General features: G+C 40.6%; 1 protein-coding gene across 4 annotated transcripts in view; it reads left to right on the top strand.

The window, feature by feature from the left end:
• The window catches only part of Eml5 (EMAP like 5), a 112,910-nt gene that overhangs the window by 92,431 nt on the left and 2,770 nt on the right, over positions 1 to 17,709 (top strand). For 3 of the 4 annotated variants that reach the window (XM_027419615.2, XM_027419613.2, XM_027419616.2), the window contains 7 exons: positions 2,001 to 2,021; positions 6,950 to 7,123; positions 8,670 to 8,878; positions 10,520 to 10,677; positions 13,150 to 13,264; positions 15,435 to 15,623; positions 15,759 to 15,931. In XM_027419615.2, the coding sequence (XP_027275416.1) occupies positions 2,001 to 2,021; positions 6,950 to 7,123; positions 8,670 to 8,878; positions 10,520 to 10,677; positions 13,150 to 13,264; positions 15,435 to 15,623; positions 15,759 to 15,931 (1,039 nt within the window). Of the gene's footprint in view, positions 1 to 2,000; positions 2,022 to 6,949; positions 7,124 to 8,669; positions 8,879 to 10,519; positions 10,678 to 13,149; positions 13,270 to 15,434; positions 15,624 to 15,758; positions 15,932 to 17,709 lie in introns of those variants that run through there. The other variant, XM_027419617.2, reaches the window with a different exon arrangement.

Here is a 17,709-nt window from a genome sequence, read left to right on the forward strand (position 1 = left end):
CAGCCTCATTTACAAGAGCTAGTTCCAGGTCAGCCTCCAAAGTCACAGAGAAACCCTGTCTCGAAAAAAAAAAAAAAAAAAGCCTGGTATTGTGGAATGAATGCACTTATAATCACAGTACAAGATATGCAGGCTGGTGGATCCTTGGAGCTCATGGACCATCTAGGCTATCCTACTAGTCAAGCTCCAGGTCATTAAGAACCCCTTTACTTAACCTGAGAAGGAATAACACCTGAGATTAACCTCTGCCTCCATATGCTCACAAACATATGTGCACCTGCATGTACACACAATGCACTCGTGTGCCACATCCATGGGGTGGGGGAGCGAGATGACAGGCTAGAACATAATTAATTTGGTAATTTTATATTCGTTGTGCTTCCACAGATCCTTGTAGCATGGGATGTAGCTGTTTGCTGAGGAGAGAAGGTTGTGTTATATGTCCCCAAACTCCAGTGAGTTCCAAATTTATACTAGTCCTTCCAGGTCATGAGAGGAATGTCTCTAAATACCTATAATCATTTAGGCTGTCATGTTGCAGCTTTCATCTGCCATCCATTGTCTTATCTCAGCCTATCCAAGGATAAGCTTGACCTCTAAGACAAACACCCCCATTCTAGCAATTTTTCTTCATGCGACCAAGTGTCAAGTCTTTGCATCAGTTGGTGATTATCAGATTATGTTCAGAACTAAAAATGGCAGAGCTGAATACTTTATTCTCTTTCCTCATATTTTGATAAAGATACCTATATACCTGTATTATCAATGAGGTCGTCATTTCACATGGGTGGGTATAAGACTTGATTGATTTAGAAAACTGTCATGTGTCTTCAGTGGGCATGTAACTTCCCCTACTCTTTTTCTTGCTATACACTGACGCACTTTAAAGCTTTGTTCATAGGCCATAAATAGGAACATAAGCTTGCAAATTTTTCTTTCATACATATTGTTTCTAAAATTCTTTCCTAGGGGAGTCATAAACAACACTTGTCCCTCCTCCTAAGGTCCCAACAATAAACCAAGGTACAATTCCATCAAGCTCACTCTGGAAACCACTCTTGGGGTTACTTACAGAGCATAAATAAGGGGTTTCCTATTGTCCACAACTGACAGTCTTCACCCAGCAGGGATGATGGCTTTCCCATAGCTGCATAGATAAGAGTCCCCTTCCCCTAGTCCCCCTCAATCTGGATACTGTAGCCCCTCTAGGAGGCCATGTGTAGTTAGGGCCCAGTTACATACAATGGGTACTGTGGAGTAGCTGGATACTCAGGTGAGGTCTCATGGCCCTCCCTCCTGGTCCCTCTGTGAGGGGATGCCAACAGTCATGTCCGACTTCGGTGGTGGTTTCCTGGTGGGCAGTTGTTTGGCTCGGGTGGTAGTCCAGTGTGACACATATGGAAAGTCTTTAGTTGTGATGAAGAACCACTTTTGCTTGTTGGGTCATTTAATAGCCTTTGCTGCCATGCTCCTCAGATCTAACTCTTTCCTGCAGCCACAGATGCATCAAACCTCCAAAGTGTAATTAGCAGTGCATTTTGTAAACCCAAAAAGGTTCAGTATTACTTTACAAACTATTATAATTAAAATTTTATGTGTCTCGGGACTGGAAAGATGGCTCAGAGGTTAAGAGATCCTGAGTTCAATTCCCAGCAACCACATGGTGGCTCACAACCATCTGTAATGACATCTGGCTTCCTCTTCCGGCCTGCAGGCATACATGCAGGCAGAACAATGTATACAAAATAAATAAATAAATCTTCTTTAAAAAAGATTTATGTGTCTCATTAAATACAACCCAAGAATGACTGAATGATCATTCATAGAATGTTAATATATGTAGATAATGAAAAGTAGCTTCTCTCAGTATACTCAATTTGATATAATAACCTAATTTTGTATAGGATATTTTGTAATTTAAATAACCAAATTATAGTTGTGTTTTATAAATACTATTATATTATTTGTGGATAACCTTTTAAATTGTTTCTTCATTATAGGTGATTCACCAGACATGTCAGGTAAGGAAACTTGAATACTTTCTGTTTTAGTTATATTATATAGCAGTAATAGCTGAAGTATAAGTAATAAGGTACATACAAATAACATTACTTCCCCCTTAAAGTCCTAACATCTTATTGCTCCATGTACGGCTTGTAGAATGTTAATGACAAATAACATCGTTTTTTATCTTCAAAAATAATAGTGTTTTTAAAAAATGGTTTTGGGGCTAGAAAGATAGCTGAGTCAGTAAAATGCTTGCTTCACAAGTGTGAGTACCTGAGTTTAAGAACCCACATGAAAATATCAGGTATGAGGGTGTGCACACTTGAATCTCAGCAGCAGGATGGTTCCTGGGGCTTGCTCATCAGACAGCATAGCCTTATGGGCAAACTCCAGTCTAAGAAATAAGGTGGACAGTACCTGCAGAGGAGTGAAGTTATACACTGACCTCTGGCCTCCAACACAAGTATATACCTGCCTACACAAACACACAATCACACATGCGTATATACGCGTGTTTTGACCTCTCAAGTGTGCCTGGAGGTATTCTGAAGATTTTTCTTACATCGAATTATGTAGTCAGCATACAGATTCTTCATGGTTGTCAATACTTGCTAACATCATTTAGCTAGTAGCAAATCTATTAATTTATAAGTTATTTTTGTTATTGAACATATTACATCAGGAAAACATTTAAATGTTTAAAAGTAGTTTTTATGACTAATTTGACCATGGCCTTATGAACTTGAGAAAATAGTTCAATTAATAGTTTTTATATGGCCTGGTTTATAATCACTAGGCTTCTCAACTATATTTTCACTTTTGTAATATAATAAGTATCAGCAATTTGTAAGAAAATATTCCCCAGAGACTTCTAAGTTTTTCTGGCCTTCATTAGAATACAGTATGATTTTGTGCTTGGACTAGTCCACTACTAATCTATTTAACACAGCAAGCCAATTCCTTGCTCCCTTAGCTACACTCAAGAGTAGGAATTAGCAAATTGTTACTATACCCATGCTTGATTTTATAGCACATGAGCTGAAGATACTTTTGTTTTTGTTTGTTTGTTTGTTTTGGTTTGGTTTTTTAAGACAGGGTTTCTCTCTCTTTTGTTTTTTCTTTTTCATTTTTTTTTTTCAAGACAGGGTTTCTCTGTGGCTTTTGGAAGCTGTCCTGGAACTAGCTCTTGTAGACCAGGCTGGTCTCGAACTCACAGAGATCCACCTGCCTCTGCCTCCCTAGTGCTGGGATTAAAGGCGTGTGCCACCAACGCCCGGCCTGATACCTTTGTTTTATTTAAACCAATTTGAGTAGTTGAGAAAAAAATCAGAAAACTCATGATAATAAAAATTACATGGAATTCAAACTTCTGTATGCACAAATGAACCACTATTGGGCATAGCTGTGATCTGCTGCATGTCATCTACAGTAGCTTTGGTGCTATCACGGCAGAGTGGAGTAGTTACAGCAGACTGCATTTGGCGTTTCAGCACTGTGCCCAAGTTCTGGTTCCACAATGGTGATTTTTCACAGATTATAAGTGCCACATAGAAGCCTGTCACGTAGCATATTGCTTGGTTTTCATTTTGTTTGCTTGCTTGCTTGCTTGCTGCTTTGACATAGAGTCTTGCTCTGTAACCCTGGTTGGCTTGGAATTTAATATGTAGACTGGGATAGCCTCAAACCTACAGAAATTCTCCTCTGCCTCCTGAATGCTGGAATTACAGGCATATCTGAACAAGCCTGGATTACTGATTACTGTTTCTCTCTCTCTCTCTCTCTCTCTCTCTCTCTCTCTCTCTCTCTCTCTCTCTCTCTCTCTCTCTCTCTCTCTCTCTCATGTGCTTGTGTGTGCGTGTGCGTGCGTGCGTGCGTGCGTGCGTCTGTTTTGTTGTGGAAAAGATTCGACAAATGCTGCTAGAAAACTGGCTATCCACCTGTGTGTCTTGCCCTGTACAAAAATCAATTAAAATGCATTGGTTATCTTGATGTGAAACTCTTAGATTGTTAAAGGGGACTGGAGAGAACGCTCAATGGCTAAGAGCACACACTGCTCTTGCAGAGGACCTGAGTCAGTCAGTTCTCAGCACCAACATTATGCAGCTCATAACCACCTGTAACTCACCAGAGAACATTACATCTGTGCCCTCCAGACACACACACACACACACACACACACACACACGTACAATTTAAAAAAGTCAATTTTATATTATAAAAAGATACCATTTTCATTCATAAAAAAAAAAACCTGTTAGAGGAAATTATAGGGAAGACACTTCAAGATCTGGGCAGAGACATAGGAAAAAGATACCAGTAGCTCAGAAAGTAATACCAAGAATTGACAAATGAGATTGTATAAAATTAAAAAGCTTCTGCTTAGCTCTTAACAAATAGCAGTAGGAAACAATTTGAATGAAGACAACCTACAGAATGAAGAAAATCTTGCTTGTTAGCTTGAAGAGGTTCAAGTTTTAAATAGTCACTTTAGAATGTAGGACAATAAATTCATGGATTAGAAATGATACAGAATTACCACTGACCACATGTGTTCAGTGGACACTAAGGAAAACATGTTGTCTCTTAGAATAGCCTGACTCCATTGCAGCTGCAAATTGGACATTTTTTTTATTCATCTGGTCTTGATGGTATCTGTCGTGGCAGGTGGGTGTCCATCAATGGCTTTAGAGACCTCGGGGTGCTCCCTACAACAGATAAGGATATTCAATAATATGCAAAGTGAGGAGGTTAGAAGCCTCCTGTGTTTGCTGACTGTAGCTCCATGGTGTCACTCAGGAAGATCCCAGATACTTCCCATCTCACCAGTTCGAGGCCAGCATGGTCTACAAAGCTACACAGAGAAACTCTGTCTCGAAAAAACAAAACAAAATAAAACAGAATTACACTTATTTGTTTGTTTGTATGTCCTGGCATGCATGCAGAGGTCAAAGGACAACTTGTGGGAGTCAGTGCTCCCTTTCCATTCACCATGTGTTCCTGGGGATCAAACTCAAATCCTTGGGCACGGTGTCAGGCACTTTTTCCTGCTGAGCCATCTCGAAGCCTTGGTCACTGGCTTGTACTTTGACTCTTAATGAATGAGGGATTCAGTTCAATACTCAAATAAATGCAATAAAATTTTCTTTCTTACCCCCCCGCCCACTTTTTTAAGTCAAGAGCTGACTTATCCCAGGCTAGCCTCAAACTCCTTGTATATATCCGAATGACTTTGGATTTCTTATTCTCTTGTCCCTACCTTCTGAGTCCTAGGAATGTAGGTGTATGCCATCACACCTGACTTTTATGTAGTTCTGGGGATCAAAAGCCATGCTTTATGCACACTGGGGAAGCCCTCTGCCAACTGACATATATTCCAGCTCCCAAAGTTTTCAAATATAAGTAATCCATTTTATTAGTGGTGAAACTTTTTTTTTTTTTTTTTTTGGTTTTTCGAGACAGGGTTTCCTCTGTGGCTTTGGAGGCTGTCCTGGAACTAGCTCTAGGCTCTAGGCTGGTCTCGAACTCACAGAGATCCGCCTGCCTCTGCCTCCCGAGTGCTGGGATTAAAGGTGTGCGCCACCAACGCCCGGCATAGTGATGGAACTTCTATATCTCCTTGCAATTTTGATGTTTTACAGTTGGATAAACCTGAACAAAGGCTTCATATCTCTAATTTAACATATTTTTTTAAAGATTTATTTATTATGTATACAGTATTCTGTCTGCATGTGTCCCTGCAGGCCAGAAGGGGGTGCTAGACCTCATTACAGATGGTTGTGAGCCACCATGTGGTCCCTGGGAATTGAACTCAGGACCTTTGGAAGAGCAACCAGTACTCTTAACCTCTGAGCCATCTCCAACTGCCTTATTTGAAAGTTTCTTAGATTTATCATGTGTGTATTATAAATAGCAGATGTGGTAAGATGTCCAAATTTATCAGAATTTACTTTCTGAAGACCAGAATTTCCTCCTGTATAAAATAATTCCAGGCAGCTTTTTTTCTTCCATGTTTTTCCATCTTTGCAGTTTATAATTCAAAGCAAATGCACTTTAGTGTTTTGAGTGTTTTAGTAAGAGTGTTTATGTTCTCAGACTGAGCTAGCTGCTGGGTTAGCTTCACTTTTAGGGTATAATTTGAAAAGCAGATAGCACAAAACTATGATATTTTAGTTTAGACAATAAAGAGCAGCAAGCTGACATGCAGTTCAGCAGTAAGCAATTTACTCAGTAAGCACAGAGCCCTTAACTCATTTCCCAGCAGGAGCAGAAAGAGGTACAAAAGAATGTAAATAGCAAAAGATAAGTAATATACCTCTTAAGATTAACAGTTTTATTTCTCCAGTGAAATGGTGTTTTTAAAAATCTTAAAGTGTGTGTAGCCTTTTCCCAGGTCGCCATCTATATAGTGAATTTTCCCATGGGCTCTGTCCAGCTGTTCTGCTGCTTGCTGCCTGTCAGTTGCATGTGATTTGATTGCTTTCACAGTCTGTCACTACTGAGTGTTTACTTGCATGTAACACATGTACTGTGTTAAGTGTGTGTGGTTTCTGTATAACTTCTATGAAGGTTGAAAAATGTAAAACTATTTTTTCACCCCAGAGCCATGCCATGCATGCAGCCTGTGGTCCTCTCACTGACCACTGCCCCTTGTACTCAAGCATACCTTGTATGAGATGTGTAATGTTCTTGCTTCATTCCTTGGCCTAAATGCTATTTTCTTGAAGGTGCAATTCTTAATGTATTCTGAAGGATTCTGTATTTTTCCCTTTCTTTACATTCCCCTCCTTTTTATTTCCTTTTTAGAATTTAGCTTCAGTTTTGAGGTATTAAAAACTATCTCCCTTTTAAGTACATATCTACATGTTTCCAAGGTCAGCGTATGCTGGATTCTGAAGTGGCAACTTGGAGATGGTTGTAACACTTGGATTTTGTCTTTATTCAGCAACAGCCCCATCTGTGCACATCTGGGATGCAGTGAACAAGCAGACGTTGTCTATATTAAGATGTTCTCATTCAAAGGGGGTGTGCTCCGTCAGCTTCAGTGCTACTGGGAAGCTGCTGCTATCTGTGGGGCTAGATCCGGAGCACACCATTACCATTTGGAGATGGCAGGAAGGTAGGATTCTTTTCTTTTGTGTGATTAAAACACAAAACAAAGCAACACACACACACACACACACACACACACACACACACACACACACCATTTTTCATTATAGTCCCACAAAACACATAGCACACAATTGGTAGCACTGTACGTGTCCCCTTTAAAAAGTCCAGTGAAGCCATAAGTTCACAAAACATGAAACCACAGTTAGTATTAAAAATGATTCACAGTGATTTCCTTTCAGTAAGAATCTGTGTTTTTGTTAGTGATTTGATCAATTCTGAGGTATTTTAATAAAAACGAAGAATGCCATGCACTGGGGCACTTGCTTTTAATCCCAGCACTTAGGAAGACAAGGCAAGAGGATTGCCATAAGTTTGAAGCCCACCTGGACTACATATTAAATTCAAGGCATACCTAGAATATAAAGGGAGAAAAAAAAGAGTATATTGTGATCCAACCCAGAGCCTGGCACTTGCTACACAGGTAATCTGCCACTGCACCACATCTCTTTTTTATTATTTATTTTTACATTCCAATCCCAGGTTCCCCTCCCACTCCCTCCACTCCCTTCTCCCATCTGCTCCACAGAGAAGGTAAGGCCTCCCATAGGAAATCTGTTAAGTCTGTCCCATCATCTAGTTGAGGCAGGACCAAGGCACCTCTCCACCCCCACATCCCTGTGTCTAGGCTGGGCATGGCATCCCTCCATATAGAATGGGCTCCACTAAGTCAGTTTGTACATTAGTGTTAGGTCTTAGACCCTGAACCACATCTCTTACCCATGAACCACATACACACATACACACATACCTACACACACATAAAAACACATATACACACATAATACATTAATATGCACATCCATAACACATCCCTACAAACACATATATAAAACATACACATATAACAAATACCACATACCCATACACACACATACATACACACATAAACGTACATATACCTAAATACATATACCCCCCTTCCCACAGCACATACTACATAGTGGACCTGCTCTGAATCACACCCCTTACCCATGAAAAGATACACACACACATTCTGCTTTGAGAGAATGTGTGAGGTATTACAAGGTCTCACTTTGTAGCCCGGCTGGCTTGGAATTCACTGCATAGATACCAAGCTGGCTTTAGATTCATAGAGATCCACCTGCCTTTACCTTCTAAGAATGCTGGGATTTGAGAATGGAAGACCAATAGGATAAATTCTCTTAACACACCATAGACAGAACACTTAATTTATGTAATAAGAAATTAGTGAAGCTACACAGGAAAAGGTATGGTCCTTAAAATGGCCCCGAAATTGTCACAGAGCAGCCCACAAACACGTATCACTTGTGAAGATGTGTGTACCCAGTGATTTTAGGTCATGTGATTGTTAAGTAGTAGAGCAAGTGTCAGGGCCTTCTTGTATGCATTTGTGTTTGGGTAGTTTTTGCTTTGTTTTAAGCTATGCAATTTGAGGAAACTGTTCAGTCCTGGTGATTAGCTTGGTTCTTATACTAACCTGGAAAATGTTGTTGTGTCTTCTGTATTAGGGGCCAGAATTGCCAGCAGAGCTGGGCACAACCAGCGTATTTTTGTAGCAGAATTTCGACCAGATTCAGATACCCAGTTTGTCTCTGTGGGTATAAAGCACGTGAAGTTCTGGACCCTGGCAGGAAGGGCTCTTCTCAGCAAAAAGGGGCTTCTGAGCACACTGGAGGATGCCCGGATGCAGACGATGCTTGCTGTTGCATTTGGTGCAGTATGTCTGTTAAAATGCTGTGTGATGGTGTGTCTTGAAGTTTTCTTGCTGTATATTCATAAGCAGCATTAATACTGACTAGGAATTGTAACCTGACAATCTGTAACCTGACAGTGCAAGTCCTGGCCAAGGATATGTCATCTTTGAAAAGTCTACTCCTTTTAAACATTAAGGAGTGGCAGAAGAAGTGAATGAGATAATTACTGTAGGACTTTTGCACCCTTGGAGCATTATCCACAGCTTTATTAGTCATGTGCTTGTTGCCCCCCACAAGCTACGATCTCAGTCATGCTCATGCTTCCCCAGGCAGCTCACATTATAGTGAAAGAAGGAAATCCTGCAAACAATGTTCGAGTGCCTTCAGGGCAGACTCCAGTTTAGGGTTTCCTTTGCTTTCTGTCACCAGAACCACTGTCAGTACTCAGTGCCAATGCCTGATTCAGGGAGCAGAGAGCTGAGAGCAGAGAACACAGTCCCAGCCCTCAGTGGAGTGTTCAAGGGCCACTTGCTGTCTCTCATTCCATCCTCCTGGGTCTGTAGTTTATAATCACATCTCTCTTCCTTTAGTGCCCTGCCCTGGCAAGGCTTTTCAGATTTTTTTCAAATTCTACAGAAAGTTAAGTAGATTTTTAAAAATGTGTTTCTTTCTTAAAATACATATTACAATATAAAACACAATATAAAACACCATATATTTTAAGAAAGTTACAAGTTTAGAACAGTAGAATACACTTACATTTAAAAAAAATGACTAACAATATCAAACAAATGGAACCTTTAATTTATTAATATAACAGCAGCCACTTGTTTCCAGAAGGAAACCCCCACTGGAATGACCCTGGCACTGGATCTGTCCATGCAGATGAACTTTATTCATAAAATTACTTTATAGCCAAGCTCCCATTCTTGGTACAAACACATAAATAAAAGTAAATAATAAACTTAACAGCTATTGCAGGAGAAAAGTAGCTTTTTAATGTGTGAAGCCGTAGTGTGGCCAGCATGTTTGCTTACAGGATAGGTTTATGTTCGGTTTAAGCATTTTTCAAATGCTAAAACTGGTACATTAAAACTTAAAACTACATACACATTTACAGGGAGTCATGTGATTCCATGTTAGAGACTGGGAAAGAGAAAGGAGGAAAGAACCCTGGTGTTCACAGCTGAAGCATGCTCTAGCTGCAGAGAGGCACCAAGAAGCCACCTTCCTAAATCTGCAGGAGTTAGTGAGGCCTCTAACTTTGCTGTCGAGAATAGACTTACTTTCCATGGCAAAATTCTATACCAAACTCGTTTTCACTCCCTATTCCTAACCACCCCTTGTTTTTGCTCCTAGTGTCCAGTGACCTTTGGATTAGTTCTCAGACAGCTAGAGGGCACAAGTTCAGAGGATTTATAGTATTTTAGGAGAGGTTTGCCCAAGACTAGTCCCACTAACAAAGGACAGACTTGGAAGAAGGCCCTAAGGGAATGAAGTGTCACTCAGCTTCCTGCCCTGGGTCCAGTGTTACCCACCACACTTTGCATGTGCTTTGTCAAAGCAGGTGAACTAGCATTCCGCTCAAGTAGAGGATGACATCTGTTCGACCTCTCTTTGAACTTTTGATGAGTTTGTCTCCCCCCTTCCCCACTCCTTTTCAGAATAACTTGACGTTTACAGGTACCATCAGTGGTGATGTCTGTGTGTGGAAAGATCACATGTTGTGTAGAGTGGTGGCTAGAGCGCACAATGGGCCTGTGTTTGCCATGTATACCACCCTGCGAGATGGACTCATCGTGACTGGTGGCAAGGAAAGGCCGTGAGTCCTTTTTCATATCCTCACTGACTATGCATTTGTGATCTACCCGAGGCCTATAGTTAGGTATTCTGGCCTCTTCTAGGCTGCACGGGTTAACTATTCATTTACTTCTCCTTTGTTGCTATTTATGTGTGATTTTTGGATTCTCTGAATTCTTATCTTAAATCGTGTTTTGCATTTTACTTTTCATTTATTTAATTTTACATTTATTTTGTGTATGGGGGGTGGAGGAAGGTATGTGCCTAGAACATGTGTAGAAATCAGAGGACAACCTGTGGAAATGAGTTCTTCTACCATGTGCAGTCCAGATCAGACTTGGAACGTCCTTACCCACTGTGCCATCTTACCAGCTTACTTTCGGATCTTTTAGATAAACCTGAATCGAAGCCAGAGTGCTACTTGTCTGAGATAGCCATAAGCAGCTGGGCTTCTCATTAAGAATGGTGTCCCTAATCCTTGTGAGCCTGCTTGCTGAAGGGAGACCTTTACTCTAGAACCCAGGCTGCATCTTTATTCACTGTTGTCTCCCTATGAGGCTCCAAGTCACAGCCATACGAGAGAGAAATGAGAGGATGTTAGAGACAGCCTTGTTAAATCATTCATAAAAGACCTCAAATGTAAATGTGAGGAGAGACCTTTGTCTGAGTTACTTTCAAATATCCAAATAGTATCCAGATACTTAAAATTGATCTCTGGGCTGAGATGAGGGCTCAGTGAGTAAAAGTGCTTGCTTTTTTGATGACCTGAGGACCATCCCAGAACCCACAGAAGCTGGACAAGCCAGACTAAGTAGCACAAGCATTTGTAATCCCAGCACTCCCCCCGCCCCTCCGCCACAGAAGCCCATCCAGCTAGTTTGGATCAGCTACGAAGAAAGCCTGTCTGAAACATGGTGGAAAGGCAAGGACTGACACCTGGTGGAGCTGCACATGTATATCCACACACAGGAACACACACACAGGACACACACACACACACACACACACACACACACACACACACACACACACACACACACACAAATAAATAAATATAGATGACTCAGCAGTTATTAACATGTACTACTCTTGCAGAGGACCTGAGTTCAGTTTGCAGCACTCATGCTGGGCAGCTCATAACCAACTGTAACTCCAGCTACAAAGGATCCAATGCCCTCTTGTGGACTCTGCAGGCACCTACATTCATACATGCACAGACCCACACACAGACACATATGCACATAATTTTAAAAATTATAATAAATCTCTTAAAAAATCAAATTAAGGCGGGGTATAGTGACACACACCTTTAATCCCAGTACCTGGGAAGCAGTAGCAGGCATATTTCTGAGTTCTAGGCCAGCCTCTCTACATAGATACATAGTTGCTACAGCTAGGGAGTAAGATTGCCTCAAACCCCAATCTCCACCTCCCGCCCCAAAACATCCCAGATAAAAACCATTTGCTACCAGTGCAGTCATATGTAAATTAAAAAGTGATACACAGTAACTAAGAAGTGCAGTTCTTTCACTACAGATTGGAGCACACAGTCACCAACTGAGCACAAATGATCATGCTGTTTCTGTAATGAGAAGGTGTGTTTTCTCTTAAGGCAAGCAAAATCAAGGAATTCATTTTCAGTCTTTTCAAGAGAAAAATCCATAAATGGCTCTATTTTGTCCTTTATATATTACTCCAAACACTTGTATTTCCCATACCACCTCATTTTGCACGTTTCCTCACTAGCAGCCCACTTACCTTGTTTCAACAGGATATTTGAACAATTGCAGAAACGTGCTGCCCTTTGACCCTTAAAAGTAAATTCTACAGCATAGCATACATAATCCTCTTTCTTGCTTTGGAAGAAAGTTGTCTTTCTAATGTTAAAAAATGGTTTTGTGGACCAGGCATGGTGGCACACACTGTTAATCCCAGAACTCAGGAGGCAGAGGCAGGTGGATCTCTGTGAACTAGGGTTCAGTACAACTAGGGCTGTTACACAGAGAAACCCTATCTCAAAAGAAAAAAAAAAAAGGGAAGGAAGAAAAAAAGTTTTGTGGGGCTGATGTGATGGCTTAGCAGGTTAAGACATTTGCCATGAATAAATACCTGGGGATGAGTTTAATTCCCAGGTAAAGGTGGAAGGGACAACAGATTCCTGAGTTGCTGTCTGACCTTTGTATGCACACACAAACACAAGGTCTGAAAACAACAAAATGATCCTGTTTTATGCATTTTCTTAATAGACAGTTATTATGAGACATTTATTGTATGGTAGACTTAATGAAATTATGCTTGTATCAGAATAAAATGACTATTTCACAAAATAAAATTGAACAGAAAATACATTTGTAAACCTAAGTTGCCTGAAAATTTAAATACTAGAAATTATAAATAGCGTGTTTACATATTCTGGCAACTTAGTGTTTAAAATGAAAATTATTGTGGTAGTTAATTATAAATACTTATTTGTGTTTTGTTTTTATTTACCTAGGTCAAAGGAAGGAGGTGCAGTTAAACTGTGGGACCAGGAACTGAGGCGATGCCGGGCCTTCAGGCTGGAGACAGGACAAGTCACAGACTGTGTTCGGTCTGTGTGCAGAGGCAAAGTAAGGTGTTTTTCCTTGAGCCAGTGTGACGCAGCAGAAAGTAGGGCAGCTGTGCTGTGACCTCTGCACTTTGTGACTTAATAAGCAATACTTAGTGGTACATAGGGTGCTGTTATTTGTTTACTGATACAGAAAGCTAGTGTCTAAACACTGTATTGTCTTGAATCTTCTGATTGGATTATGGTAAAATAGGCTTGAAAATCCTCACCATTGACTCATTTTTATTAGAGCAGCCACAGCAGATTTCCATGGTACTAGGGTCCATCGCCTGAGTTCTCTCTGCTTACATATGGCTAGGATCTTTTTTTTTTTTAAGATTTTATTTATTTATTATGTATACAACATTCTGCTTCCATATATATCTGCACCCCAGAAGAGGGCACCAGATCTCATAATGGATGGTTGTGAGCCACCATGTGGTTTCTGGGAATTGAACTTAGGATCTCTGGAAGAGCAGTCAGTGCTCTTAACCTCTGAGCCATCTCTCCAGCCCTAGCTTGGATCTTGATGTGTAATGAAGAAAAAGAATGCCTGGGCAAGCCAGAATGAATGAAGGAGAGAAAGGGGTTGGCCCAGCACGAGAGGTCTTAGGATTTGGAGATTTTTTTTTTTCAGTATATTATATAAAGGTTGTAACTTAAAGCCAGGTTCAAGGTTAAACAGAGCTTGTTGCTTTAAGATATGTTTGTTCTGTGTGTATGGGTGTTGTACCTACTTACACATGTATCTATGTACTGTATGCATGCCTTGTGCCCACTGAAGCCAGAAGTGGGCATCAGATATCAGATCCCCTGGAAATATTGTTACAGATGGCTGTGAGCTATGGGATCTAACCCAAGGGCCTCTGCAAGAGCAGCAACTACTCTAAAGTGCTAAACTAAACCATATTTCTAGCCCCTTAAGCAAAGGTTTCAAATTATAATTTGCAAATTAAATTTTAAGATGAGCTGGTTTACTTATTAAAGAATTTGCCTTTGTAAATGAGATTGTAAGGTAGCTTATGAAGTGCACTCTTTAGGTTTATGAGTGAGGGTTGAATGCTGAAACTAAACTCAAAGACCACCCATGTTGTGGTCTTGCCTCGGCCTCCTGAGTGCTGGAATTACAGGTGTGCACCACTCCCTCAACTCAGCTGTTGGACACTATGAGTTCAGCTGTCTTTCAGAAAAGGGATTATTGTTTCTTTTTAGAAAGTCTTACTAGTCAGACACTGCCTTTAGTTCCAGTACTTAGCAGACAGACGAAGGCTGATCTCTTGAGTTCGAGGACAGCCTGGTCTACAAAGTGAGTTCCAGGACAGCCAGAGCTACACAAACACCAACAAAAACAACAAACAAAAAATAAATAAAAGAAAATAAAGTTTTCTTGATAGTTTGGGGTGGGAGTTTGTTTTTATTGATTTGCAGTCAGAAGGGCCATTTTTCTTTCAGTGTCCCTTTAATTTTCCCTATTCTTCCTTTAAGAAACAAAACCTCATATATGTCTCTAAAAACTGTTATGCACTTGCACTGTGTGCCTATAAGTCAAATGCATGTGTTGTCCTGTCTGTACCCTTAAATCCTAGTTATGTTTGCTTTAACCTTTCTTCTTCTGTTGAGACAAATTCTGCTATGTAGCCCTGGCTGGCCTGGAACTTGCAGTCATCGGCCTCAGCCTGCCAGAGGCTGGTATTACAGGAGTACCACCAAGTTTACTTACTTTTTTGTTTGTTTTTCGAGACAGGGTTTCTGTGTGTAGCTTTGGAGGCTGTCCTGGCACTCGCTCTGGAGATCAGGCTGGCCTCGAACTCACAGAAATCCTCCTGCCTCTGCCTCCTGAGTGCTGGGACTAAAGGCAGTGCCACCAACGCCCGACAGGTTTACTTACTTTTTAACTAAAAAATGAATTCCATTTCTTCCTCTCTATGTCTCAATGCACTTATTTCCCATTCTGGAGGTCCTAACATTATCATAGTCAAAACCAAAACTCTGATTATTGAAGAGCATAGATGCATCATCATAGAAGTTGTGGCTAACATAAACTCTACCATGCAGTAGCCCAGGGATGTTGCCGTTGTGTCTCGCTAGGAAGAGAAACATTTGCATGTGCTAAGGATTGCCTTGCAACTAGATTAGTTCAAAGCATGTACCTGTTGTATTACATTAAGTATATTGGTCCCTTTGTGTTTCAGGGCAAGATACTAGTTGGAACAAGGAATGCTGAGATAATTGAAGTTGGAGAGAAAAATGCAGCATGTAATGTTTTAGTTAATGGTCATGTGGATGGGCCAATCTGGGGACTAGCAACACATCCTTCCAGGGATTTTTTCCTTTCTGCTGCAGAAGATGGGACAGTGAGACTCTGGGATATTGCTGATAAAGTAGGTACAAACACTTTAAGAGAGGTTACAGGTTTTAAGTAGTGGGAATCTTCAACTTCTAGCTTTAATTTGCTATTATTTTGAGGTTTGGGGAAAATTGGTTTTAATTCTCCTTGATTCTTGCTTCTTATGTAGAAGATGCTAAACAAAGTGAATTTGGGACATGCTGCTCGGACAGTGTGTTACAGCCCTGAAGGCGACATGGTGGCTATTGGAATGAAAAATGGAGAATTTATTATATTACTTGTGAGTTCTCTGAAAATATGGGGAAAGAAGAGAGACAGGCGATGTGCAATCCATGATATCAGGTTAGTCAACAAATGGAATAGTTTCTAGTTGATTTTTACAATGACAAGCATGAACTTGAAAAATGCCCATCATCCAGAATAGGTCCTGACAGGCGAATCCCCAATTTATTTTTGCAGTATGGGGGGGGGGGTGGTCATACCTATGGCCTCATGCCTTTGAGGCAAAGGCTCTATCTCTTGAACTACATCCCTAGCGCCTATACATGTTATATCAGCTGTATGCTGGTGTGGTTATATTTAAATTCTCCTTACTAAGTAAAATTCTAATGGACATTACCTGTACTATCTTATACCATGCACATAATCTCATGCACAGTAAACTCACTTTGCTGAGAACTGTTTTGTGCTGTTAGTATAAGAGAGCCAGCAGCCATCCAGAAGTTTGACAACCAAAGTTAAAATACCTTTGCTTAATTTCAGCAAGACTTCAACTGTGGCCTTCCTCTTCATAGGACTGTCCTTTACATGCCTTCCAGGTTCATTCATTCAGCCAATACTCACTAAATATCTATTTCCCAGAATTCAAATTCATCAAAACCTGTTTTGAAAGATTACATTTGCTTTCTATATATGTGGGCACGCACATACCACAGGGTGCACAAACAGTGGTCAGAGGACAACTTGCAGAAATTGGTTCTCTCCTTCTGCCATGTGTGTCCCAGGGATTGAACTCAGGTGGTCAGGCTTGGCATCAGGAGACTTTACCTAGTGAGTGATCCCTGTGGCCTATAACCCTTTCTTGATCCTTTGTTTCAAGTGCTGAAACTAATTTTCACAGAACTCTCTGTGAATTGGAAAGATTATTGGGTTCAGGTCTGTCAAAATAGGTCTGTTTTCATAAAAGAAATCTCAAGTCATTCCTTCACCTCTACATGTCTCTACTGTTACTCAACAGGACTCATGGGACATTTTTCAAGACTGAGTTTATCCCCTACTGCTTCCCATGACTGATGGGGGAGAAACCTTTGGGATTTGTCTTTTAACAAATATTCTCCCGGCTTGAAGTTTTTATTTCACCCTACCAGTTCATGTGAGCTAATTTGGCTGTATTTGGATATTAATACATCATTTTTCCATCTTATGAAGTGTGCTAATTTTTGGGGGGATGGGGGTTCAAAACAGGGTTTCTCTGTGTAGCTTTGTAGACCAGGCTGTCCTCTCACAGAGATCTGCCTACCTCTGCCAACCTAGTGCTGGGATTAAAGGTATGCACCACCACTGCCTGGCTAGAGTATATTAATTTAGCAATTCTGGAATGTTAATTTTTAGTTACTTTGAAGCCAGTTGTGGTGGTGCACACCTTTAATCATAGCACTTGGGTGACAGAGGCAAGCGGATCTCTGAATCCGAGGTTAGGCCTAGTCAATTGAACAAGTTCCAGAACAGCCAGGACTACATAGAGAACTGTCTCAAAACAACAAAACTGGGTTGGAGAGATGGCTCAGAGGTTAAAGAGCACTGACTGCTCTTCCAGAGGTCCTGAGTTCAATTCCCAGCAACCACATGGTGGCTCATAACCACCTTGAATGAGATCTGGTGTCCTCTGCTGGCATGCAGGGCACATGCAGACAGAAGACTGTATACTTAATAAATTAAAAAAAAGAGCAAGATATATATATCCAAGCAAAAGTTATCTTAAAATTTGAATTGGAAGACAGAAATTTTATAAGCAAAATGTAAAAACCTTTACTAAATGTTAATAGGCAAATACAGTCTGTGTGCTTGTTTAGTTATGTCTTTAGGTAACTTAAAGCCATATCAAACACCAACTGATTTTC

Source organism: Cricetulus griseus, chromosome 5, assembly GCF_003668045.3.
Source record: "Cricetulus griseus strain 17A/GY chromosome 5, alternate assembly CriGri-PICRH-1.0, whole genome shotgun sequence".
Taxonomy (NCBI): Eukaryota; Metazoa; Chordata; class Mammalia; order Rodentia; family Cricetidae; genus Cricetulus; species Cricetulus griseus.